Source organism: Buteo buteo, chromosome 24 (genome assembly GCF_964188355.1).
Source record: "Buteo buteo chromosome 24, bButBut1.hap1.1, whole genome shotgun sequence".
In the NCBI taxonomy this organism is placed as follows: domain Eukaryota; kingdom Metazoa; phylum Chordata; class Aves; order Accipitriformes; family Accipitridae; genus Buteo; species Buteo buteo.
In genome coordinates this window covers 9,215,494-9,243,293 of record NC_134194.1, presented here as the reverse complement: position 1 = coordinate 9,243,293, position 27,800 = coordinate 9,215,494, and the positions used below count along the sequence as shown (strand labels likewise).

Below are 27,800 nucleotides of genomic sequence, written 5' to 3'. Positions count from 1 at the left end.
GTCTGCCCATTTCATGAATGAGCCCAAATTTTTATTTCTCTTCATCACAAAAGTCATCCCACATTTTTGTACACACTGTTGGTTGCTGTGTTACGGGACATATCACCATGTACCAGATGCTTTACTCTTGCAGAAGCATTTCTAATGGAGATGGAAGCTTCTGTTAGCTGAATTTTAGAACAACAGCAAAAAATAATAATACAAAACCAAAATATCATCTTCAGCTGCACAGCAAATATGGATCAAAAATTTAACACCGTATCAGATCACGAGCGTAAATATACCTCACCATAAATAAAATTCATTGTACAAAATAACTCAAGCAGCTTTTCATACAAATATGGTACATTTGACAAGAGTTTTTGAGAATATTTTCTTGGTTTTTTTACACCTTCAATACTTTTTTCTTTTGTTCTCAAACACACATGAACCTACTGGACTGGAGTAATGCAGGAGAAAAAGGACTAACATGTTGTTCAATGCTAATAAGTGCTGTCAGAATTTAAAAGGAAAACCACTGAAGTGCTGAGCTTGAACTAGTTTGCTTCCCCTTTCTATTGCATCATTGAAAGTAAAGTGTACCATCACCCAAGAAAGGCATGTGCACTGCCAATAGTCACATTTTATAATGTCAAACCCGGAGGGAACATTAAAATAACCTAGTCTGACTTCATCCATGACACAGGCCATCCTTCCCCCCCCCACCCCCGGTAATGCCTGTATCGAGCCAACAACTTGTCTTTGAAGTAGACATTCCAAGTGGTGGCTGGTAAATTCCGGGCTGTTTGCAGACTACTTCAGAGTAAGCAGGAAAATGTAGGTAAAAAAGCAAGCCCATAGTCTGTGGACTTAAAGTATCCAGACATGGGTCCACATTTCCCTAGGAAAAAAATTAGGGGTCTGCAGATTGTAAAGGGCATAAAACTATAGGATTAGAGCTTATCTGCAAGGAAGACACCCAAACTTGGCAGAAAGTCTGCAAGTGTGGAGAATATGCCCGACCCCGTGGCAATCTGTTACTGTTTAGCCCTACTGTTACAAATTTGCTCCTTATTTCCATTAACAATTATGACATTAAAAAAAGGATAGGAAGAAAAAAAATTCCATTTTCATGGAGTTCTTTAAAGACCTAAGCCTGGACCTCTTTCTCATACACAGTCAAGGAGGGTTAGAGAACTGAAGCTAAAGAGTATTTGCATCCTTTAGATAATAAAAGGACAATAACATCAAATTACAGAAATGAAGACCGTAAGATTATTCCTAGCTGATATCTCATACTACTTGAGCAACAAGGCAAAACATCTGCATACACTCTACAGTCAAAAACACTTTACATTTTGTGCATGCACTTTGGACATTTTGCTCAAAACATTTAATCCCTCGGAATCTGAAGGGATTTTACTTTTTTGCCAGCAGATCTGAGGGCAACAAATAGACTTCATCTACCTGTTCTTTCAAGTACATGCAACTGTGTTTTGCAGGGTTTCACAGAATTATTATGGCAAAACTACAGCAAAAGAATGCAAAGTAATATTCATGTTTAGGTAAAATATCTCATGACTCACTCCAGACCTAAACAGATGAAAACAGGCATTTAAATTCACCTTACTACATCCTATTTTGTCTAGGTAGCTGAGACTGGGCTGTGTGGTACAGTTCATCCTTTTGTAGTAACTTCTTGCTCATGCTGGTTTCTGAGAAGACTCCAACATCCCATACCATGTCAGACACAGTAGGACATTTAATTTGTGCTGTGCCCAGAGGTGGCTCTGAGAGCCAGACAGGGACTTGTGCCACTTTTTCAGCAACACTTTCATAACAAAATAACAAGCACTTACTATTTAGGTCAGGAAAAATAGGATCTTGGTTGGATCTATCTTTCTCATATCTTGTTTTCCACAAAAAATAAAGTGCTTGATTCTCCTCTTCCTTTTAAAAATATATATCTGTAGATACCCTCACTCCAGTAGTGTAGAAGTGTTGGAATACAATGGAAAGCCAGAACTGACATCCTTAGTGGAAGAGTAAATAGAGAGCAAGAGCCCTGCAGCGTCGAGTCCCAAATGCTCTTCTGCTACTCTTCCTCACGACACGGAGGAAACAACTCACCTTGGTGGGCTGGGTCCTTCCCTGCCACTCAAAGATTTCAGCCAGACTTCCTGAGGTTTCATTTTACTTTCAATTACTGTGCTGCACGATTTCCTCCCTGCAGTTTAAATGTCTGTCTCGGTAATTAAAGGAAACTCAAGGTGTGAAAATGTCCAGCAGTTTTCACGTGTGGGGTATTTATTGATAATCAAGGGAGTAGGTGGTGAGTGTCTGGGAGAACAAATTCATCCTACCCAGCAAGATTTCCTCTTGCTAATAGTAGTGTGCTGGCTGTTGTTTCCTAAGACAAAATACTCCAGCTGAGACATTTCTGGTAATTAATTATATGGTCCCTCTGAGAGAATAAATGCCCAGGCTCTGCCTTTTTAACATGTGTAATAGCATGCAGTTTACAAGGCATGATGAAATGCATGAAAGGAATATATATTATCACATCTGTATACCGTAACAGCAATTACCTGGCTAAAGCTGAGAAATTAAAATATTGCCAGTGATGAGGCTAGCATCATTTCCTCTTGGAGCATGTGGTTTGATCTCCTTTAAATTCAAGCACAAGCTTTTGTATCACTTCAGTGACACTACTGAGGGGAAGCAGGGAAGACAATGAGTTATGAAATCCTTGAAGTTCCTGCTGAATTTGTTCTCAGTGTCCAGGGATCTTAGATTAGCTGAGTGAGAAAGACTCCAGTGTTCCCTCTGAATACCTTTAAACTTGGAAAATTCTGGGTATTTTTTAATGCTTATCCTGTATTTTACCTCTTCTAAACAATCACATCATTTCTGAGTGATGGGAAGTTTCCTAAACCCTGCTGATAGTCACCATTCTCTGAAGAAAGGTATTTGGTTGCTGTGCCACTAGGAATTTGTCTATAAACAAGGGAAAATAGCATCCCAGAACATACACAAATTACACACCCCAGCTCGTATCCTTGGCCGAAGATCAAAGATCACGTATGTTCAAGGTAACTACACCTGCGTCCTGTCAGGACCAGTGATTATTTCCACCCAAATTAATATGTTCAAGAGCACATTCACATGAATGCAGCCTCTTCCGTAGTCCGCAAGAAATCTTGTTTAGTCTATGGAAGATGTGTCTTCGGGGGAGAACCCTTAGCATTAAAATAAGTGGATGTCCCATAGCAGGGAAAAAGCCAGGCCATTCTTCCTTTCCCCAGCTCTCTGAAATGCTGAGGAGTTATTTGGCGACTACATCATCGCTATTCTGAAACCCACGTGCCAAAGCTCCCTTTAACAGATGCTAGAAAGGTCGACGATGTGGCAGAGAGCACGAAGCTAGCCCCAGCCTGGGGCATGCAGCCATCCAAGACCAGCCCGGCACGGCTCCTCTGCGCCCATCGCTTGATCCTCAGGGTGCTGCCACAGGTGACATCCTGCCTTCATCCCTTCTTCCCCTCAAAGAGTGAATCAGGGGCTTGTCTTCAGACCTTCCTGCTCCGTGGCTGGTGGCACATGTCATTGGGGGTGTTGATTTGCCCCATTGCTTCTGCGGTGGGAGTGGGCTCCTGGCGCTGTGGAAGCGTGGAGCTCTTCCACCAGGACCCCCACGTTTGGGACTGCAATATGGCTTCAGAGTCATGTGTTTGATTGGAGGAATCACAGGGAAAAACCGGACCACTTCATGGAAGAAAAGTACATTTTGCCCCCCCCACCCCCCCCACCCCCAAGTCAGAAAGCTACAAGTAAAACCGATCACAGGGATGGTACAGAAGAACATGCACTCAAACAGGGCTGGATGGGAAGATGCATCCTCGTGTGTAGTAGGCATACCCAGTCTTACTTTGTTGCCAGGTCTCATGCCGTCGAGTTTAGCCCTCCCAGCTGTTCTGGGTTCAGTCCCTTCTCCCTTCCCAACCTGTGCGGGGTCAACGTCCACACTAGCAGGTGGTGGCCAGCGACTGGTGGATTGGGGGCTGGAAACAGCGTACGTGCTCCACCGTGGAACTGTCTGTTTCCACTGACTTCATGTACTTGTTCAGGATGGCAAAAATCTCGTTGTTCAGGATCTGATACTTCCTGATCCTGTCAGCCATCTTCTTCAAGGGCTGGAGGGATGGTGAGGGAGAACAACAGTAAATGAAGAGAGTCTTATATCATCTGACCAGCTAGAAAGTACCAGTACCTTTGCCCTGCTGTTGGAAACCTCTGCTAAAGCAAAGCAGCTATAACACATGTTACAGTTCCACTTAGCACCTCCCAGGGACCAGTGACTCACTTCATTATAGGGTTTGATGAGTCAAGACAGAGCATTAACAAGGTCAGTGAGTGGTCTTAAGTTAACTGTTCTAAAGTCTAGACTCCCACCTGCTTACTGATAAAGCCACTGAGATCACAGGAGGGTTGCTGGAAATACCAGCTTCTCGGCTCCAGCTTCCCAACGCCAGGAAGAAGGGAAAAGCTTTGGGAGAAAAAATATTCAATTGCCAAGCCAATTAAAACCTTGGCCTCTCTGCTGAGACTGCAGATGGAAATTTCACAGCAAGTGTGTCCAGTTTGAATAAGGTTAACACCAGGCATGGTTGTAATTTATGAATTTGGACAAAGCAAGATAGAAAACAGAGAAGTGTGCTGTTTCAGGTCCTTTGGGACCTCACCCTTCAACTTACCACGTTCTTTATGATTTCATCCTTCCCGTCCTGCCTCTGCACCTTCAGCAGGTGGTAGCAGAAGTCAAAGAGGTCGAAGCGCCGTTGCTGTCCAAGGAGAACAATGATAGAGCAACCTGCCCAGTTCAGACCATCTCCAAAGCACTGCCTGGAAGGAGGACAGGGTGATGGGGTAGGGAGAGATGACAGGATAGAGTTAGGTAAGAGGAGTCCTACCATGGCACCAGGAACTTTCCTTGGTGAATTCCTAGGGAAATCAGATTTGGTCCCACTCCTAGAAAGTGGGTATACATCTAGAGAAAATGAACTCAGAAGGAGATTTGCAGAATTACACCAGGGCCAGGCTGTGCAGGGTGCGTCACAGGGTAAGATGGATGAGGACCTAGCCTCTGACTTGGGTTGCTGGCCCATCTACCCATCTCCTTCTGCACGTCACCTTGGGAATGTCCCTTTACATTGCTCTTTTCCCCAGCTCTTCAGATAGAAACCTCTCTGGACATCTCTTTATGTCCATGCACAACAAAGCCCTTTCACCAAGGAGCCACATTCCCCTCTACCTCTAGACTGGCTGAGGCTGTCGCTGCAGCTGAGGACATCCCGGTGCTTGCCAACCCTGCTAGCTCATGAGCGGCACTAAGGACACTCACTCAGCCGACGGACACTCACTCTGCAGTGAACTCGTTGGTGCCCACGGGGATGCAGTACACAAACTGCATGGCACTCCAGAGCCGGTGAAACTCCACACACTCGTCCACGTGCATGACCCCATTTGTCGGGGGTGGCCCTCGCCAGATCGGGTCCTGCAGGTAGCTCCTAATTCGCGTCAGGATCACCTCGAACATGGACAGCCCGCAGCATAATCGCTCCTTGGTCAGCAAGTCACCCTCCCGGGCGATGGCTATTTGCTGAGGAGGAGGACAACCAAAGAAACAGAAGTGACAATGTAATACAGACGGACCCTCTCGCTGGACTTAATGCTTCCCGCTCTCCCTGGCTCTTTCAAAGTTAACACACATCCCATGCAACGTCCAACCTTACCTCTGATGGCTGGTCCCATGGCACTCTCCACCTGAGAATAGTCATCCCTCAAACGGAAGAAGACTTAATATTGTGCTCAATTATATTTCACCAACCTAAGTATCTTTCGAAATAACTATGTACGTCAGAAAACGAAAGTTGAAGGCAAAGCTCTGATCAGAAATACTGATCCTTAATTCTGCTAGCATGCTGTTCTGTTATATTGGTGCTACTCAGCGTTGCTGGATTTAATTTCATGATTTCTGCAGATTATGAAAATAAACCAGGAGAGAAAAGGGACTTTTTGCTTCCCAGGACATTGCCATCATCTCTTTAAAATGCAGATAGCCTATGGCTTGCTTGATTTCTTTTGTAGTTAGGATTAAAAAGCTCTGAGGAAGATGAGAAGCCACCGGAACCTTAATACTGGAAAACCTGTGGTTTATAAGAAAGTCAAACACTATTTTTATTTTTTCCAGATGTGGAAGGTTTACATGTGAGGAGAATTTCTGTGACATTCCCACTCAGATTTACATATACAAATATGGAATGGCTCCATTGAATGGAGTTCCTTTGGCTTTTACACTAGAGGAAAATTAAAAGAGAATTGACTTCATTTCAGCCCCATTGCTCCTCCAGAGGAAGAAAAAAGGGGGATTTTAAATAAGCAAGTAGGCCCTCCCCCTGGCATGGGAGCACTGACCCCACCGAGCTCCCTGAGTGGGGCTGGGGTGCAAGCATGGAGTTTGCTCGCTGCCCTGATATCCTCTTAGCTGCCCCATTTCTTTCAATTTCCAGCGGCATTACTGACTTATCTTTGCAGCAATGCCAAAAATAACATGGGAAATGGGAGCCGAGTGCTGTTAGAGTCATGCCCGTGGCTGTGGGAAGCGCCGGCTCTGCCGTGCTCACGCGGCTGCCACGGCACCCTGGCCCCACAGGCAGAGCCTTTTACCCCTCTCACCACTTTGGCAGAGGCATGCAGAGCAAGCATGACATTTACTGACCCCCTGCCTATCCCAGAGGACTTCCCGGAGCTTTAAGTAGTTTCTAAGCATTTGCTCTATTTCCAGCTGTCCCTGTAACGCCTATAAAACCCTCATCCCGATCAGAATCACGATGGGGGCTCAGCATCTCGTACAACGGGCAGGCACGTGCCCTGGCCAGACATTAAGAACATGAATTATGCTCGGTTTACTTGGGTTGTCTTTATTCCACTGTAAAAAAAAAAAAGAATGTGCCTGGACATCCCCTTTCCTGACTATTAGTTTATGCTGGCAGTAACCTGAAGCATTTTTAGTTTGGTGGCTATTGAAATTAGAAGCGTTACCATTCCTGCTTGTGCCACAATTTCAAGGACGTTCTGGGAACCTCGGATCAATTAATGTTCAACTAATAGCAAATATCAAGGGAAAGCTGTATTGCTGAGCAGAGGCCAGATTGGATTTGGGATCCCTACATCTGTTAAACACAGGAATAATACCACTGGTTTCATGGCATGCACTTGCATATGTTTGCTTAGCAAGTAAGATTTATTTTATCCAGCTTCTTTTTATAGCTAAAGGCTGTACACTTTGTCTCCCCTCACCTGCTCCAAGCTCTTATGGGTACAGATTAGTATCTGCACACACTAGTCTATGATGGCAAAATGGGGACACAGTAGAAGTCAAGCCATTTCAAATATAAATTAGGCATTAGCATTACTGTTTGCTAAGATATAGTGATAGAACAGGTACTTTTGAGAACAAACTAGTCCAATGAACTTAGTATACTGTTTCTGAAGAAATCTTAATCTAGAAAGCAATGTATCTGACTTTCAAAGGATGTAGTGCCACTCAGTTATACACATTCACAGACAGAATTTGATTCTAAAATTCATCCTATAAGACCACTCTTTGATACAGGACTACTACTGTTGGGTAGATACCCAACATGGTGAAGACAGCTGGAGAGCTATTAGTCTTGTGGCCAGATCTGCCTCACGGTCTGAGGTCCCACTGATTTCTAAGATCAGGAGAGGAAAGGTGCTCTCGAGATAAATTGTCAAAGGATGCCGCTGTGCTGGTTCAACTATTCCCTCTGTCTTCAAAAGGAAAGGCTCCCATTACTTCCAGTGAAAAAATCAGACTGACCAAGCATTTCTGAAAATCCTTTACTAAATACCCCTATGATCAGCATTAAAAGGGAGAGGATTCCTTTAATGAACCACTTTGACCCCCCTGGTTCTTTATGAATCACCTATAAAACAGCTGCTTCTGGATTCCCAATGCAAAACAATTATTTACTACAATCACCGACAGTTTTCCCATCATCGCACAAATCCAGTTGTGCCATACCTCTTTACAGCTTGTTAATTGGCAAGCTTGCAAGAACCATACCCAAAGCCTGCACAGACTGATAGATCCCCACTAACTACAGCAGCCTGTGGCTCAGCCCCTTCACAGCATGTAATTATATGAAATGCATCGGGTCACCTTTAGGGAGAGGCATCTAGCAGGCAACTTCTGATGAGATTCTGGACAACTGCTAAAAGGCACTTATACATTCCGCAGGAAAAAACCTGTACGGCCTGTGTCCAAAACTGCATTTCCAAAATGCATGTCCAAAACTGCGTAAGGAGCAAGCTTAGAAGCCATGGAGGCACCTATAGAAAGTGACTCTTGTGTTCATTTACATCTGAGCTCAAAAAAGATCTGGTACTCAACTGTACCTGTGTGATGAATATGGGACCAGTTTACAGAAAAAATAATTTTTAGTGGGACATGAAATACCTTTTGTTTTCATCACCATCATAACTATGGCAGGGATAAGCAACAAGTGGACTCTAATAGCAGATTTCAATGATGATTTTGCATGGAAAGAAGGAGAGATAGAAAGACCAACACAAAGACACAAAAACACAGAGGTGAATTCTTTTTCTCGAGTGTCTCCTTTAAAAGGAAGTCAATGGGAAATGAGAGAAGTGTCTACAAAGTAAGACAAAACCCTCAGTTATCCAGCCAATTTCTTTGTTTCATATGATTTCCAATGAAGCAAAGTTCAAAATGTCCTTGATCCATCAGAAAAAACAAGAAAAAAAAAATCAACTTTCTGCCTGCCATAGATCTGTCTCCTTGTATAACTGACTGTTCATTCCATACCCTCGGCAGTACATTACAGAAAAAGGGTGTTGATTCATTTAATACTTTGAATAATTTTTATCCCATCAACCCCAGTAAGCAGGCAGTGGAAGTTTGGCTATTGATATCAATGGAGCTCAAATTTTGCCCATTACATTGATCAATCTACAGAGACATTTTTAACAGTACTCAATTTCTGCACAAGAGATCTTTTCCAAGCTGAGACCCACCTCAAGAAAACACTTAAATGGAGCTGTAATTTTAAGCATGTGCTGAAGCTCTAAGCATGTGCTAGGAGGGAAACCATTCTCAGATGTATTCTTTGATAGGGATGAGCTTAAAAATGGACCACACTGCAGCCCTAAAATGGGATCCCCAAAAGTGATGGCAATTGATTAAGTCAGGGACAGCCCTGCAACATTTCCCCTCAAACCACCCCAGCAATTCTCCATCTTTTTAAAATGGAGAAGAAGAATTTTTCGGAGTTGTTCTTATTCAGAGCTGGCTTCTAGCATGCTTGCCTTACAGGTCCCCACCAGCTCTCCAGACTGGAGACAGCAACACACCATCTCTGGACCCGCTCACAAATTTCCCTTTAAAGTGTCAGCTAGGGCAAGGATTCCGATTTTCTTGTCTGATTGATGTTTTGGCCAAAAAAAAAAAAATTAAAAAAAAAATAGGATCACTTTCCCAAGGCCAAACAGGCCATCTGGGGACTGCTATGAGTTTTCAACAGCCATCCCTTTCAATGAAATCCTTACCTGTGGAGTGCCCAGCCTCTCTATTAAGGGAACCAGGTGAAGTGGGGCATACTTGGCTTCGAGACGCTTCATGCGCACCTCCAAGCGTTCTCCTTCTGTCAAGCGAGCAGCAAACAGTGAAATGAGAGGAGGAAGTGGAGACCCGCAATTTCCGCTGAGTTTGCTCAGAGCTGCCCCCCAGCAACCATCCAATGAGACTTTGGATCAGTGAGCCAAACCGACAGCAAATGAGGGAACCAGTGATGCAGAGAAGGGAGGGATGTGCGATTGCAGTCTCAGCAGCAGCTTAATCACACATGTCCAAAAGCATGTCCCTGTTACTGACCACTCCTGTTGAGATGGACATTTCATGCTGTCATTCTCCAAAGAGGCTGTGAAACGGCTTTAAAAACTTAAGGGAACCCCCAAACTGACTAAGGTTTCAGTCTGTAACTAAGCTACAGAAAATTCACCCTTGGTTATTTGTTTCCACCTGGCTTTTGGCTGTATCCACTTATTTATTTCGAGGGGGAAGCAGGGCCAGAACTAATCCTCAGCAGAAATGAGAGAGAAACAGCTTCTGGGCAGAGACCTCTGAGTCTGTCCACTGCTTCCCTCTCAGCTTCTTACCTTTGATGTAGACCCTGGGCAAAATATTTTGGAAGGGAGCAGCATGCAGCAAATCACAAACTTCTTCCTGGGACTGAGGCAGGAAGAAAGAAAGATAAAGTAAGTTAAAAAATACCTATAGGGGTTGAGTGTATGGCTCAGGGGCCTGGGCAACACTACAACAATTCACGTCTACGGCACCTGTTCAAATCCAACCCAGCTCAGTAGTAAGTCCAATGGTTTGAACCTAAAGCAACTAAAACTGGAAGAAAGACCTCTCAACTTAAGCCAGGAAGTTTCCTTAACTCAAATAAGTTACTTCCTGACTGTGCAAGGCCAGAGCTATATATTTATTTACTGTCCCACTTACTAGCACTGCCTGTAAGAGGGGATTAAGAATATGGAGGTTTCAGTTTCATCTTACCCTGATGACTTCCTGCTGTTTATTTTTACAGAGAGTGCCCAGGTGGAAATTACCCTTTGGCTTAGTTATTTTAGGATGTCTATGTGTAAAATATACTGATGCATGGCTCTCTTGCAAATAGGTACATAATACATTGGTCTGAAATTATTTGGTTGTTCATATGGTGTTCTCAGCTGGGGCTATCGGACCAGAATCTCAGTGCTGTAGGCACCAGGGAGAATAATACAGAAGTCCAGAGAGGAATAACATCATGAGATGCCACCTGAGAGAATGCATGCCAATGCACTTGAGAAAAAATAATCCCAAACACAGATGCACAAGGAGGAGAAGCCTAGAAATAGGCAGGTGGAGACTGAGGAGCGATGGCTGACAATACATTGTATACAAAAGTCTGCAATGGGCAACAGCAGCAAGGAAACCAAAGCTGTTTAACACAGAGGCATTGCGTCACAACAAGGCATTAATTTGCTCCTACAAAAGCCTAGTTCTAGGACATGCTTTCTGTTCTGAGCTTATCGTGGAGATTTAGACACACTTGAAAGCAGGTCATGACAGCACAGCAAAAGATACTTGGGGGCCAGATGGAATGACTCGGCTGGGTGTGTTTGGGATGCACGGGTGGATAGCCCACCTTCCAGCCAAGAGGGAGAGGACAGTGTAGCATGGAGCTGCAGGAGGCTGTACTGGCGCATGGATGCTGGGATGAGAGCAAGTTTGTGGGAGTGCAGTTTGTGACACAGTGCTGGAGGGACAGGAACAGCCCGGGGTCCCTCCATGGGCAGAGAGATGCTGATGCTAACGGAGTGTGCCTGTCACCTTGGTTATTTTGTTTGCAAAACACTACTCGTTCCTAGATGAGTATTCTTTCACTGCTGTTTCCCTCTGATAAAGAGAGTATTTTCACCATTTGCAGCCTGCATTCACCTGATATCTGTCCCCAAATTAGACATGTTATTAACAGATCTTCTCCCCAAGGCCCATTACCTGAAAGTAAGAATTCTGCTTAGAGATTGAGTCCCAAGCAACCCCTCATTCCTCAAATTTAAACAATAAAAAGGGAGTAGAATGGAGCAGACTGTGCATCTTCACTAGAGCGGTCTCTGCCAGCAAATACCACCAGCCTTAGATCATTCTGACAGCTATGAAGATAACTGCACTGTAAAAGCAATTGCTCCTGCTGCATAAGAGCTCCATTAGAGGGAAAATCTTGTTACGTGATGGCTCTACGCATCTGACATCTTCCAGTGAGTGAGAACCAGTGCCCGCTGCATGCAAAATGGCTTTATAGTCTGAATCTATGTCTGCGTGAAAAAACAGGATCAGAGAGGGAGAGACTTTGGCTGGCATGGAAAGTGGGCAGACGTGGACTTTGATGGGTAGCCTTCCTAAAGGGACCCCCAAATTCTCACTGTCTTCTTTTCTTTATTTTCTGCTATTCTAAAATTCCAGTATACTGCTGATGTACAGCTCCTGGGACTGGAGGAACATTTCTGCATTGAAATGAAGGATTTCTAAAAGAAACCACCACGTGTCCCTTAAGTGTCCATTTAAAGATAGGACAGAAAAGGCAAATGCAGTACATCCAGCATAAAATCCAACACTGAGAGCAGCAGAAAGCAGTGACAAAGCCACAAAAGGAACAGAAACTGCCAGGATATAGTTGGCCATTCTATAAAATAAAGCCAAGCTGCTAGGTGATATACATCTCTCTAGTTTTCTTAATCTTATGCAACTACTGCTCACTCAATGTGTTTGATAGACCATATCAGGAACTAAAAGTCTGTATCTTGGGGGTTAAAATGCAAAGGCAAGGGCAGAAATATCCATTTTGAGGACATGGCAGAGATTTTCAGTTTTTCCTGTGCTCTATGGTTGGATAAAACTTGGAATGTTTGAACTTCCTTCTGGTTTTGCTCTAAACAAAACTTTTTGGCTTTGCTTGGAAATCCCATCTTATGCTAGGGAAATCTTTCTGAAATATTTCTGGAAAAACTGCAACAAACCTGCCAAAACCATTGTGACATGAGATACACATTTTTAATGTAAAATTGTGTTGTTGAACACTCCTCAGTTGGCTCTAGGCCAAACTATGAGATAAATTCATTACAAAGTAAATTTATTGTGTGAAAAACTAGAAGCTAAGAAGATGTGTGGCACTCAGCCATAGCTTTTGCCCCATACCAGAAAGGGCATCACATGAGCGGAGAGGCTGAGAGACTTGTGCACATGCAAAACACTTGTGCAGGGGGCAATAACCAAGTTGTCACTCCAGTTACGTTTTCAGTGAAGTCATAGGAAATATATCAACAGCTCTTCTGAGATTTTCTTCCTGCTGGATTGCTTTATCCTTATTACCATTAGAATCAATCAGGTTTTTTTCGCTGCACTGGCACCCCAAAGAGCAGAAGGCTCAAATCTGCTTCTCACTGTACAAACATGTACATAAAAAAGCACTGATCCCTGCCCCAGAAAGCTTACAATCTAGAAATAAGCTCCAGTTGGTTTTATTTCTGAGAAGGATAAACAAGGGGTAGCTTTGGGTCCAAGAATTAAATCTAGATCTTCCAGTATTCAGATTCTCCTTCAGCAATCCCAGATGTCAGTGACCAAGCGCCAATGCACACCATCCCCATGGACATGCCCACAGACCCCAATAACACAGCCCCAGAGAGACCCTGAGCACACAAGAAGCTGGAAAGTAACATTTCCCAAACTCTTCTGCTGGAGAACCCATTTCCACTTATACTCTTGAGCTGGCAATTTCAAGTACGATCTGTTGGTGCAGGGGGTTTTGCCTTACCAAAGCCTGCTCGATAAGAAGGCAGAAGAGAATGGCATTGCCCACTTCTCTGAGGCTCTGGAACACATCAGTCTTCAGCTCTGCATACTCAATGATGTCCTTCAGCTGATGGTGGAAAAACTCCAGGATTCCTTAAAAAACAAGGAAGCACAGTCAGAAAAGTGAGAGTAGAATCACCCTCCGATAACTTGGACAAAAAGACAATCAGTGCGTGATATTTCCTCAATCACAAATTGCAAGTAAATGGATAGACGGAGACTGGCATTGGGGAGAACTAGCATGCAGTGTCTCATCCTATTTTCAGTAACTCTTGGGAAATAGGGAGTAATTCATATGAAGTCCTTGGATTTCCTCATCAGAGGAAAAAAGATTCAACACTCTAATGAATGTCTTGGTGCTGGCTCATGTATACCAGCCAGAGTTTCCCCATCCAGCTCAATGGCAGACTGCAGTCATGATGCAAAAAAACTCTGCATCAACTAAGCAGAGCTTTTGAAAAATATCAGTGAACCCACAATAACAAAAGCTTACAGAATCCTGAAAACAAAACAGAAGCTAACAAAAGACATTCCCTTATCAGCCATCTGTGTGCTCAAAGGGAAATTTCCAACAGGAGATTTCCTGGAAAAGTTTCCTATACGAGTTGCAGCGTCAATGGCAAAGCAGCTGAATGCGTGTCTCAGCAAGCCTGGCTGCATGTTGCACTGGCATGTCAGGTACCAAACCTTGTTTAATTACTAGCGTGTGCCTGAGTAAATGCTGTACCAACACGTGGGCGAGCTCTTGCTCAAGCATCTATCTGTAGCACCCACCTGGAGAGCCATATTCATGTCTCGGCAAGCGGCATATCTTGGGCATTACTTCAATCAGAGTCTTCACGTACTGCAGGATGGTGCCTTGGAGCTGTCAGAGACAAAGGGAGGTTAACGACGGCTTCTCCTGGTGTTGGTTTTGAAAGAGGCTGGCTGTGGATGGGTCCACATCTGACAGCACAGGATGAAACTTCAGCTGGAGTCTAAGAACAACTTACTTAATTTGGATTTCACTCAAATATAAAATTCAGCCCAAGTGTATGGAGTTAAGAGTGCTTTTACAGCTTCCTCCCAAATAACAAATCACAGCTGCATGGATTTTCGACTTCAAAATACAGCTTGCTGTGTTTGCATTGTTTGTGGCTGAAATCCAAACAAGGCTCAGTCTTAGATCCAGCTGGACTTGTGCTCCTAACCCAAAAAGCATTTCACTAGAGCTGCTAAAGGAGTCATTCCCCAGCACAGGAAATGCTCCTTCCACCTGAGGAATGATCACTAGATACTCAGAGTTTAAAAAAGAATTTACATGCATGTAGAACAAGTTTCTGCTCATCTGATGTTTTGAACTAATATGGACAAGAGCAAAGTCTATTTCTTAATTAAAGTGCTTGCTGTAATTTGGAGTTATACAGCTGCATCCTGTAGATACAATATATGGGATTATGCACTAAACACTACTTAGCCAAACATAAAATCTTTGTTCTGAATGCTGTCTGATCTTGCACACCAGGTGCAGCATTTTTAACTAGGTGACACAAATGACATCTCCAGTAACTATGGTGCTTTACAGTAGGGAACTGGACATACGCTTGAGATTTTCAGGTTTACATTGCTTTGTTAGACAAGTCCAAAATGAGGTCATTGTAGTCAAAACAGAATTTAAATATTTATAATGAATGAAAATCATCTTTCCAGTAAAGCAGGGGTTTTAGTAGAAAAGCATGACCTGAAAAATTATACATTTTTGCACACTCCCTCCTCCCTTCTTAATGGTCAGTATTGTTAGTACCCTTAGGGAGCACATGGGATCATTTCCCTGCAGACATCACATTTCTCTTCTGAAAAAGAAGAGAGAACTAGAAAGCAGATAGGGCTATTGGCAGCCTGGCTTCAGAATACCTGATGGAAATGGACAGTATGGCTTGAACAAGGACTCACCTATAGTAGGAATTTTCCTATAAAGACTCAAAAAGTTGGTTTCATCAGTTTCGCTGCCTGCTCTCTACCTTCCTGCAGCTCTCCAGGGGTATCACAAGGCGGTGAGACAGAGTGCTCCTGTGCTATTGCTGAGCACGAGCATGTGTCTTGAAGGTCTCCCGGACTGCAGCACAGGCAGCGCTGAGGGACCGTGAGTGCCACGTCCCACTCGATTACTTCCCAGTGGCTTTTAGCAAAGCAGCATGCCAACCCCACCACCCCCAGATGCAGGTGGCTGATCACAGTTAGCAAGATGGTGGAAACACTCCCATCACCCCACAGGAATCAGGGGGATTCCTCAACAACAGTGAAAACCAGACCGTTAATACAAGTGTTTCAGTGTGGATCAAGGGATGTGAAGGTGCCCAGCTGTGAACACTCTGAACCCAAAGCCCAGGCTGACTGTCCAACCTGCGCCTCTCAAGGCATCGAGGTTTCTCCATCGCCAGGTTTAGGCTCAGAATTACCAGACTCTTGACGATCTTCAACAGCTCTTCCATGACCACCGCGATGCCTTGATAGCCGAGAAGCCTGCAGATAGTCTTGAAATGAGGTGGCCCCACAAAATTGCGGTAGGAGCTATAGATGTGACTGTAGGCAATGTTGAGAGGCTGAGAAATTAGAAGCACAGTGACAGTTAGACAGGAGCATTTACCAGACCTGTAAGTAATTCTCTTATCACAGTATTATGTTCCATCACTTCAAATAATTTTTAAGGAAGAGAAGGAGAAATAATAATACCCATGAAAATTTCCATTTCTTCTACTTCTTGTGGCAAAGAGGAGATTGCTTTTCTTCCTACATAGTCAGATATATTCTAATCTCAACACATTGTCATGTCACAAGGTTTATTATTAACCTTGTTAATTATTATTAATATTACACAATATTATTAATAATACACAAGGTGTATTATTAACACCACTTTCATTTCCAAGGCAATTTACTCTCCCATACATTCCCAATAAAGGATTTCAGGTCACTAGCCCTTTGCCTCTTCAGACCCAAATTCTGTTCTACTAAAACGAAAAGCATTCTATACAGGTAACCAGACAGACTTTTTTCTATGGGCACTTGCTTTAAATGAGGCTTATTAAGAAAAGTAGGAACTGCAGTATCTGAGCTTAAGGGCAGTCAGAAGAGACACAGAAAAGATCCTTTTTGCATCCTACAAAGCTCTACACCAGTCTCTGTACTTAACAAACACCCCCATGGGACTGTAAAAAGGGCAAGAATCTAAGCCTGGTCTAGAAAGAATAGTACCCAGGGCTCTGGCCCCCCAAAATTTTTAGCAGCAGAAAACAGAAAGTGATTTCCAGGAATGTACTTTATCTGTAATCTCGGAAATGTGGAAATTGCTGCAATGTTTTATTACTGGAACATTTATAGGATCCATTTGGTGTGAGGGAAACAGAAGTAGGGGGAATTAATTCACTTGCGTGATCTGCAAAAACATACTGAAAATCTGATTTAGCACGCTTGGCTCCGGCTCTGCAATAGAAGTGTTGGCATCATGACTCAGCCCAGCAGAGAAGGGCTGCAGTCTCTCCCCCACGACATCTATAACTGCAGCCACAGTAAACAGCAAAAAAGCACATACTTGAAAAGATTCTGGCACGTAGTGCCCCTTCCAGCAAAACACAGATAAACGCCTGGCTCATGCTTACCAAAAGATCTTTCTTAAACAAGGATAAGAAAACAAATTAAACTGTACCCCAAAGGCACTGTGCAAGGCTGACTTCACTTCTCGTGTGGATGCTGCATACTAGAGGCACACTGCATCCTCATGCAGCAGGGACCTTCCTTCCCTGCAGATATTGCAGACCCCACTCTACAGGGATTCCCTTCCCTGCCAGTGATGGAGCCAAGGGAGCAGAGGGACCAATGCCTTGAAGAACTTAGGGTGAAAGGGAGCAAGTGCTGAAGCAGTAGGACAGGATAAAATGTTGTCTATCCTCCAACACTGCTGCTCCCAGCAATTGCAATACAGCCAGCTGAAGGCTTCAGTTGTCCTTCAATTCTGACTCACTTCCTCGAGATTTACTTTAACACTTCATTTGAGGTACTAATGAGTTACAAAGTGAAGTCACTTGCTAAGAATTGGAAAAGTATTTTCTTTTGCTCTCAGACACAGAATTTCAGTGGACTGATGTACTGATCGTGCTTTTGTAGACTTGTCAGTTGCTTTAATCAATTAATTAATAGTCCCTCATTTTGTTACAGCCCCACTGCTCTGGTCCAGCAGCTTATTGTCTACTATAATTCCTAGGTGGTCTTTGAAAGAGCTAGCAGAAAGAAGACACAGTTAGAAAGTCCCCTACTTTCTGTGAAATATAATTTCACCACCTGGTCCTGGCAGCTGAAAAAACCTCTTAATACTATTATGTACAGAAAGGCTACCTTGGAGGCTCTGTAGTGCATTCATTCACAATGAGCATGAACTTTCTCTCCCATCAAAACTAAAGAAAATGGCCCTCAGTAAGTATGGGCCAGAATTTAAAAATTATTCAGGCAGACAGAAGCCTACTTTCAAAGCTCCTTGGATGCTAACTCCTGGTAAGAGAATGGTGTTTGAGCATCCTGCTTGGGCTTCTATCTGCATCCTTAAATAACCAAGTCTTTAAAAATCTATTTGGTAGAGACTGATCCAAAGCCACTAGATACGCACACTGACACACGTGAAAAACAGCAATAGTTTATGTTTTGAAAAGTGTGTCTGTTTAAACAGCAGGTAACGCCCAGTCTGGACCATTTGCCAAATGGCCAACACAATCACCCCAGAGGGAAGCCAGTAACCTGCCAGGGCCCCAGGCTGGCCACGCTCCCGCGGCATTCTGTCGCTGTAGCTTTTGCAATGCATCATTCCAGCCCCGGGCATCCCCAGAAAGTGCTGTGCTGCAGGGGTGATCCGGGCAGCCCCGAGACAGCTCCTCGCACCTTCCTTCCATGCCTCCCCGTAGGCTCCTTTACCCTGTTATTTCCCCAAGGTTAGCACACCGGTGGCTCGTCCAGACTAGTGGGGGGAAATAAATATCCCCATTTCAGTGGGCTCATGAATCCACACTCATTTCTGGAAGCCTCTTTGCTACTCCACGGCTAGAAGACAGGTCTTCTGTCTGCACACGTGCCATGGTCCCCTGAGATGGGCTACCACTGGTACCCAGTTGTGGAGCAACTGGTCAGATTTTCCTCGTAAGAGGGCTGACATTTTGCTGTACAGGCAGCGAGTGGCCAGTGCTGCCGTGCAGCCGCCCACCTCACAGCACTCCCTCGCCTCTCAGCGGGATAATGGGGCTGGAGAGCAGCTTTCAAGCAGGCTTTTCCCTCAAGCCGGGGTCTCGGCAATGAGCTTGATTGGGAGAAGACACATTGTAGGATGTGCATTGGCTGCAGAAGAGCGGGATGATTCATCCCCGCCTGTCTGCAAGATGAGGCAGGTTCATCGAGCTCTCCGCAGAGCCACACAGCGCACTAGCAGCAGACTTGTGTCTAATAATAATACTCTGCCAGCAATTAAAAATATAACTCCATTTAAGGGCGAGATACACAGCTTGGGGTAAAGACTGTAGGATGTAAAAAATGACACCAGTGGGTATTTTAAGACAAAACAGCTGAAGGTACAAGCTGGCTGCACAGCACGGCTCGCTCCCCCGCGCTGCGGTCGCTTCCACCTCCTCAGAGATCCAGAGCAAAGCCCCGACCTCGCCACCTCTTGGGAGCAGCAGCTGCCGAAGACACCGTGGAGGTTTGCCCCACCTTTGGTTTGGGGCCAAACGGGCAGGTTTTGGCGCCAGGAGGCTGGGAGGGCAGGCAGGCTGGGATGTGCACCGTGGGGTAGAATTCCCAGTGTCCCGCAGAGCCCAGGTGTCCCACCCTGCACCCAGGTCTAAGGGATAGCGATCCATACTTGGGAGCATGTGGGGAAAAGCCCCACGTTGCTTTGGGAGCTCAGGAGATTACTAGGGATGCTCTGGAGCAGATTCAGCAGCAGATGAAGAAAAAAAAAAAACTAGTTGTCATTTCCATGTCTTTAAGCTTGTTGTTGGCCATCACCCAGACCTGTCTGAGCTCACCTGAGGGAAGGCGGGAAGAGTTTTATCCGATAAAATAGATCAAAGAGAGAGATAATAGACAGATAATACTGCCTGTGCCAGAACCCCCTTGGAAAAATGAAGAGCTAACGAAAGAGGAATATACTTAGAGACAAAAAAGGACTTGCACGCAGCCCAAGACTAGTCCAGGCTCCTAGCCAAACTAACTTCAGTGCGACAGCCGAGATGGTGTCTTAGAAAGTGAAAAACAATTCTGACCAGAATTGTCAGAGGAGGGTCTCTAAGTCAAACAGCCTGAATATGGCCTGGTTCCTTCCCTGCCACAAGGAATCTTCGCTCTCCCTATAAAGCTTTTACCATATTCAGCTGTATCAGCCAGTTGCTAAGACTTTCATGCAAAAAAATTACATCTTCCCCAGCTGGGATGGACAGGACATGTACAATGCAGCAGGCATGTTTATACACTGTATTGAGACTGTGTCTGTGTATATTCTGTGTCTCAGCATAATGCCTCACTATACCAACTACTGATTTTCAGGAACTGTATACACCGCTATTATTTACAAGCAGCCAACGGCCATGGCAGGCCAGGTAGCCCAGCCCACGCAGTTGGTTGGAGGGGATCAGCAGCCCCCGCTGCCAACACCTCCTGCAGCAACCACAGGTCCTTAACGCCTTTGTGTTGTTGCTGCAGACATGGCAGCAGAAAATAGAGCAGCTCCATCCCATTCACACGCTGTAACTATTTTTATAAGCGCCAGCAGCATGTGCTGTCCTTCAGGTTACATCTGCCTGCATGCTTGTTAAAAAAGGTGGGGGGGGCAAATTCAACCAGGGAAAGGGAAATGGATTTCCAGTGAGTCTGGTGTGACCCTGGTCCCAGCAGTGCCAAGAAAAACAGAAGGACTCATGAAAATACATAAACGAAGCCCAGTCTAAAGCATTTACAGTGCTAAGAAGTGGTGAATGAGCAGTAAGTAGTGGATTGCTGGTAATTTTGCAGCTTTTTTGTTGGAGACTTGGCAACCTGCTGTGTTTTATAAGTGGCTGAATGACAAAAAATGGCTCAGTTTCTGCTGGCCACTGGAGCGCGCCTGCAGTTTGCATCCTATGATGAGGAGTGAGCGGTCCCAGGCAGGGCCACAGCTGGGTCCAGCTGCAGATATGGGGAACACCAGTGCAGAAGCGGTCCTGGCACTGACATGGCTTTGGCATCTTCTCATCCTGGGAAATGAGAATTTCAAGCTCATCACCAGTGTAAACTGGTGCAAGCTTGGTTTTGAGAGCAGGTAATACCAACACCACCGAAAGGTTTGCTGCGGTTTCCTTGGAGCTGGCGGTATTGATTACGGCATGCAGAAAGGTCAGCAGGACCCTTTGCTGGCCTAATACAACTATTTCTGTTTTCCTTGGTTCCTCTCTTCCTGCTAACACATCTTATTTGTGAACAACTGAAATTTAATTTTGAAGCACCTGTGAACACTGATAAACTCAACAACCCAAATGCTGTAAGAAAGTCATTCTCTCATGAAAGCATTACCACCTTGTGTAATCCACCTTTCTGAGGCACGGATTTGTATCCTCAGCTCTCTCCCTGCAGGCAAGGATGTACTTTACTCACAGCATGGGACCAGCTAAGAGCTCTCTTTCCCCCTGCTCTTGTAAGGAGGACCAAACCATGTAAAAGGCAGAAAGCCACCTGGGAGCACTTTCATTTCCATCACTGCCCATAATTATTTTCCTCTCTGCTCCCATTTTTCAGCTCGCTGGCAGCTGCAACTCACTCGCAGAGACAGAAGGGAATACAGATCTTGGAAGACAAACCCAAAACATCCACAACTGCAAAACGTAAATCAAAAGCAAGTGTCGCACATATTCCCCAGGACTGTAGTAGCCCCTCCTGATGCAGTTTGCATCATCTCATCACTGTTGATATTTAGAAGATCTTTGAAACGTTGCGAGCACCTTTCCAGTAACGACACGGAATGAGTAACTCCGGACCCAGAACCAACATTTCTTCTGGGAAAGTTCCTCTCTCCAACACATTTCAGCTTCAGAGAGCAGTGAGTCACTTGTTCAGAGCCTCTCCTTACCAGGCGCAGTGCCACGTCTGTCCCCTCCTGGCCACAGACTCCAGCTGCTCCCCAAAACACTGCTGGCACTGGCTTTGCCTCTCCCTCCTGCCCTCTCACCAGACTGACAGGGGACATCCCTGAGTTGTCTGTAAGGCAGAGGCATTCAAAGAAGAGCCTGTCTTAACCCCACAGGAGTTCAGCAGGACGTTGAGGTCCTTGAAAACCCAGTTTGACTCCCATCACACACCTTAGAAAATATTAAAAAGCTAATGGACATTGCTGCAGCATCAGGGATGAAAATCTAGCTTTGGCTTAAATCAGTAGTTTAAATGTGCAAGAAATGATAGAATTAAAGACAAAACCCCTGAGTGCTAAACTATCAATGTGTACCACAGGCCAGGACCCCGGATTTCACACCATGTGCCAATGTGTCTCTAACCCCAGACCCTGCTGGGGGGCAGTGATGATCTTGTTGGGGGACTGTGGATAGGGGGAAAAAAGAAAACCCTAACCAACCCAAACAAGCCAGCAAACAAGACTACCTGACTTGTTTTTTTCCTCCTCGGAGAGATATACTTCTCCCAGGCAGAAGCTTTTAGGGATAACATTCCCAAATCGCTCGAAGATGCCTGCCCATCCTTTCTTATTGGTTGCTATGGTGAGAGATGACGGAGCCCCAGATGGGTATAATATGAGGCAGCGCGCGGGGAAGGGATTTAGCAGAGGCAGGAGGGAGGCGAGCAGTGGGAAGAGGGGAAGGCGCTGCCCGGCTGTGGCCACACTGCTCACCAGCACCGACTGGCCACCGCGGACCTGCCCGGGGAGGTAAGCGTAAGGTAAGTTAGTTATAGCAAAAGAGAGAGGAAGAAAATAAACTGGTTCTATTGCACGTAGCTCTTACTCAGAGCACTCGGATGGTTGGGAGGGAGAACCCTGCAACAAGGGTCAGCCAGCACTTTGGGGATCTAAGGGAGTGATGTACTGAAGTGATTTGTGGCTGTTGCTGTACAGTAATTTGTTAGTGCTCAGTGTCTTATCTGAGGGAGAGCTTTGTACTTATTATTCATTTATTTGTATTTCCCTAAAGGCATTGATTTTATATTTCACCAACCTTCAGATTTCACATTTAAGTTCCTAATATTACAGTGTGAGATGCTGCAGGAACAGAAAGAGTTTGTACTCTGTTAAGCAACAAGTAAGGTACAGAAAATGCAGCAACAACTTAAACCAGTGAATTAATCATTATGCAGCTTTTTAAATGGCATTTAGGTGTAAAATCAAAGTATATGTTGGCAGCTTCACAAGGCAAGTTGGAGCTAGTTTAATGATCAGTTTATGTTAATCACACTCACAGTATCCTTTCTATTCCATGGGAAACAAAAAAGCTAAAAAACCTTCTATGTAGACAACTAGTCAGAAAGAAGACATTTTTAAAAAAACCACTAACTAGAGCATAAAGCATGCCCTGTGTCCCAGCTGTTTTTTTTAGTTATGAGGCAGAGTGATACAGTAGTCTGGGCTCCATCAGGATTAATCTTTTGTAATTTTAACCATTTAAGACCTAGCATCTAATCTAAGCTAGCCAGGCATAGTCCTGAGTTCAATCTAAGGGCCAGTAAAGCTGGTGGAAAGATTTCACTGATGTCGGTGGCCTTTGAGCCTGTACATGAATCAGGAAACTCAGCCTCTCCCTGCATCTGGTTTCAGGGGCACGATGAACATTGAAGTGCACAACATCACTTACACCAGTGCCACCGTCTCCTGGGCTATGAACAACCCCTGTCCAGAGAACTACTACCATGTCATGTACCGCCCCAACTGGAACAGCATCTTCGCTGGCTATTTACGCCAAAACTTCCACCGCGAGGAACGAGTTCCTCACCCCCTCAGCTCCCTTGTCCTCCACCGACTCACGCCATCCACCATCTACATCCTCTGCATCACGTGCAAGAACTCTTACCCCTCTGGCAACCACTGTACCACCTTCCACACTCTGGACAAAACCCCCCTGGTTTTCGGCAGCTCTAAGCATGAACCTACCACCTCCATGTGGATGGTGAGCAGCCTGCTGCTCCTCTGCTTCGTTGCTCTCCTGGCCTACGGCTGCCTGCAGTTCTGGTCCGCACGCTGCCAGCGGGCTGTGAGGCTGAAGCATCCCGACACCAGCCCTGAAGAAGTGGGCGAAGGGAGCAGCTCACTGGAGAGGCCACTGAACGACGGATTGAGAGAGGAGCTTCTGGAAGTCCCCATGACCACTGTGCTAATGAGGAGCTCCAGTTTCAGGAGGGAGAGTCCGTATAGCTCCCCCCGCTGCTTTTTTTCCTATAAAACCAGCGACGATAAAAGGGCCATCTTGCCGCAGCACGGCCTTCAGTGAGAGCAAAATAAATGGAGGCCCTGCTTAGAGGTTTAGTTCGTGCTGCTATTTCCCAGCTCTTGCCAACAGGACTGTCTGTGCGTCCACAGGGACTGTTTTTCCCCAGGGTAGAACATGAGGTGGGGACATTGCTCGCAGGGAGAAAGATTTTTGTCAAGTGACAAAAATATTCCCATTTGCTGAGGGTTTTTTCAAAAGAAACCAAGTCAGCGCTCTGGGAACGGCCACGCTTGGCTGACTGTAGTGTGATTAGCTAATCTGCATTAGTGCTGTAGGTTCACTTCAGAGCCATCAATCAACATGCACAAGAAATAAACTCCACTCTAGTAGTTTCACACTTGAGTGATCCTCCACTAGCATCACCCCCCAAGCCCTCATAACGTCTGTATAAACAGTCATCACAGCCTGACAAAAGCTTTTTGTCAGTATTAAGTAGTCTATATTTGCACATACAACTATTTTAGTAATTCCCATTTTGAACTAAAAATGGGACTCCTGAAATGGTACCTTCCTTGGGGAGGAGCACTGCTTTGGAGCTCCAACTTGCTCTCCTCCGCGCATTTAGATGGATGTGACTTGGTCTCAATGCCAACACCAAGCATGGAGCAGTGTCAGCATCCCCTAACATAGGCATGTTACAGAGAAGAGTATGGGAAAGCAATAGCAAAAGCACACTGAATATGCTTCTTGCATGGCTTTTTGGTTTCACACAGCAACACAACCCTGCACATTTGCACCCGCCATTCTATTAATGAACTAGTTCTTGCATTTCTTTCTTCCTAAATAAATACTTCCAACACCCACCCCTTCCGGCTGTTTTGGCTCATTTACTGACCTTGGATCCATAGAGGTAATATGGCTGAACATTGGCTGGCTTGTCCCGTTGGGGTTCCTGCGTGAACGGGATTGCTGTCCTCACAAACCTGCGGCAGGCATGGGAGACGGGGAGGAAAGTGGTCAGAGCCCAGTTAATTGTGCTGAGCACAGGTATGGCATGGTCCAGGATGAGCTGCAGCTGCAGACTAATTAGTAATTAATCACCTGAGCTACATGCACTGGAATGCAAATTCCTGCCCCAATCTATTGGTGGTGTAAACCATGTCAGTTTAACCTACCAAAGGTGGGGTTTCTTCTCATTTGGGGCAGGAAAGAAACCCATATCGAGCAACTACCACAGCTCTGCTGCTCAGTAAACCAATCCTCTGAATGAAACTAGCTCAGTTGCTTGCTATCACTGTCCAACTTTGTTGCTTGAATTTGTTACTAATATTTTCAAGGCCAAGGAGAGCTGGTGGGCTTTAACTTCATTTTAACTGTAACTGTTGCATCCCATAGAGAGTGAAAACCTCACTGCAATGCATGTGAATTTTATGTGGCAGGTTTGACATTTTGGAAAGAAAAGCAGGGTCTCCAGGTGCCCCCTGCCTTGATTTTCTCTTCACCTGTTGGTGGATCCATTGTAGCAGTAGTTGGGCAGAAAGTCAAAGTTGAGCTCCCAGAAGACATGGAGGGTGATGCGCCCATAGGGTGCAGAGACGTTGTGGTTGGCCTCCCGGAACATGGCATCAAAGCTGTCCAAAGTCATGTGCTTGCACAGCAACCTGTGAGTCAGGCGATTTATTTCCAAGAGCCACTCCAGCTCCTGCAGCACATAAAGCAGCAGCAAATGCAACGTATTACCAAGATGACAATAGAAACAGCTGATTTAATTGCCAGGGGAATGATTTTATATCCACACCCGCACAGAACTTTCCAGGTGAGGATATAGCAAATGCTAAAGACATCAATTTAACTCAGTGGCCGAGGCCAATTGCACTTCTACTCAAGGGGTCCTGGTCCAGTATCTCCTAAACCTGCAGGAAGCAAAATTAATTTGTTTCCCACTGAGCACTGGCTGGCTTTCACATCAGAAGGTGGAAACTGTTGATTTTACACTACTTGACTCTGATGTTCCTGTAATGTATCAAAGACAGCAAATCCTGTACACACACAAATGATGTCTCAGCCACCTTCATCCAACAGGGGGAATTAAAGTCAAAATTTCCTTCTCCCAGATCACAGGACTCTCTTATATGAGTTCTGCAAAATCTAACTGCTGACTGTCACCTTACGATTTATGGAGATACTTAATGGTCCAATAATAATGCCATTAAAGCTGCATAAATAGAAATAGTAGAGACTCAGCAGCATAAAGGAGGATACATGGCTGGCTGAAACCTACAGTAGGTGGGACTTGAAGCAGAAGACAGTTGACTGTGTATCCATAGCAGTGTATTATTCTCTCTATTCATACTCTCAGTCAGTAACAGTTCTTACCACTATGGATGTCAGGTCCTCACTCTCAAAGCGGCTAATGGCCTGGTCTAATGACTTGTACATCGCTGCTGAGATACGCTGGGTAATGAGCCTGTTCAGGTCAATTGATCTACCCAGCAACTGGGAAAAGAAGAAAAATATTTGCATGTTATGTACAGGTGGAGAAAAGGTACTTCTTTTTTTTTTTTTAACAGACACAAATTAAAACCAAGTATCCAAGTCTGCTTAATGTGAAAGCGGTGATGCAAACACCTTGGCTGACTTTACCATTACTTAAGAAGGAAGGAGGGAAATGTGGAACATAACTCATTTTCCCCTTGGGCCCCATGCCCTGAGTGCGGTGTGTCAGAAACAGGTTCAACCCTTCTCATTCCAGCACTGACCTTGATTGAGCCCAGCACTAGGATGTCAGCCACCAACGAAAGGATAATAGACGAAGAGTTATGAGTACTGGAGTCTACTGCTTGCACTGTACCTGGACATGCCTCTGCTTGAGCAGTGTTTCATAGCGGTTGGATGGTGGGTATGGAATAATCACCCCATAATTCTTACATTCAGCCCGGAAACGCTTGTCCAATAAAACACTGAAAAAGGGAAGCAGTGTCAGGAAAAAACAGAAACATACACTATCAGCTCCTCTCTGGATTTTTTCCAGAGTTGTTTTCATCCTTCCTTTCATCATGCTCTGAATGCCAAGAAATTTCCACACACTAATAACTCTGATTTCACTACTAAATCACAGAGCAGTGGTTGTTATCCGGGGACTGCCATGCTCTTGTCCGTCATTCTTGGCTTTTATGGCTAAAACATTCCAGAAAACAAAAGACTGTGCTGAAAGTTATCACTAGTGCCAGGTACTGGTGTGCTCCCTCCTTGAAGATCTGCTGTGGGAATATTTGGTTGGTGATGGTGATTGCTCTCCTTCTCTAAGGCCAAATGTGATCTAGAGACAAAACTCCTTGCAGAGTTACACCAAAGACTTGGTTCGCCTTTGGGGCCATGGGAGGAGGACTCTCATTAGAGTTCATCCATGTTCTTTATATGATTAGAAGGAAATGTCACAAAGGGCCTATCTCCCCACAAGGGAGCAAGCGATTCTGCAGAAGTCTACAGTCAGCTGGTCTGATGTGTGACCTAAGATACTGAGTACCCTTCTGGCTATTACAAGTCCTGCTGCTTTACAAGGGTGAGGACAAGTTCATGTTCCTGTTTCTTAGAGATGGGAGGCTTCCACTCCTTATCTGCCTGGTACACAAACAGAAGTCCAGCAAGGACATGTCTTCAATAGTCTCGGTTTGCTTTTCTGCTGCTCTCACAAATTGTACTCAGACAGCTACTTAGGATGCCAATTATTATTTTTTCACTTATAGCTATGTCTCCTTGCCACCATTAATTCATTTTCCCCATCTACACTGGTCTGACATGGACAGCCAGCTCTGTGGGACAGGGATGATCTATTTTGTTATGTCTATCTGCAGCAGCTACTCCCTGAGGGGAACCTTTTGGTTAACAGCAATTTGGATGCAGTG

At 44.9% G+C, this 27,800-nt stretch overlaps 2 protein-coding genes across 3 annotated transcripts in view; one reads left to right on the top strand and one right to left on the bottom strand.

Moving 5' to 3' along the window:
* Window positions 1–23,955, top strand: part of FNDC9 (fibronectin type III domain containing 9) — a 33,575-nt gene extending 9,620 nt beyond the window's left edge. The window contains exon 2 of the mRNA XM_075056914.1: window positions 23,286–23,955. Within this exon, the coding sequence (XP_074913015.1) occupies window positions 23,286–23,955 (670 nt within the window). The remainder of the gene's footprint in view (window positions 1–23,285) is intronic.
* The window catches only part of CYFIP2 (cytoplasmic FMR1 interacting protein 2), a 56,587-nt gene continuing 28,796 nt past the window's right edge, over window positions 10–27,800 (bottom strand). For both annotated transcript variants that reach the window (XM_075056908.1, XM_075056909.1), the window contains exons 20-31: window positions 26,747–26,855; window positions 26,272–26,391; window positions 25,398–25,597; window positions 24,791–24,878; window positions 15,919–16,062; window positions 14,255–14,345; window positions 13,443–13,573; window positions 10,240–10,312; window positions 9,631–9,725; window positions 5,400–5,638; window positions 4,734–4,881; window positions 10–4,172 (exon numbers count right to left, since the gene is read on the bottom strand). In XM_075056908.1, coding sequence (XP_074913009.1) covers window positions 4,005–4,172; window positions 4,734–4,881; window positions 5,400–5,638; window positions 9,631–9,725; window positions 10,240–10,312; window positions 13,443–13,573; window positions 14,255–14,345; window positions 15,919–16,062; window positions 24,791–24,878; window positions 25,398–25,597; window positions 26,272–26,391; window positions 26,747–26,855 — 1,606 coding nt within the window. In that variant the 3' untranslated portion in view covers window positions 10–4,004. The remainder of the gene's footprint in view (window positions 4,173–4,733; window positions 4,882–5,399; window positions 5,639–9,630; window positions 9,726–10,239; window positions 10,313–13,442; window positions 13,574–14,254; window positions 14,346–15,918; window positions 16,063–24,790; window positions 24,879–25,397; window positions 25,598–26,271; window positions 26,392–26,746; window positions 26,856–27,800) is intronic.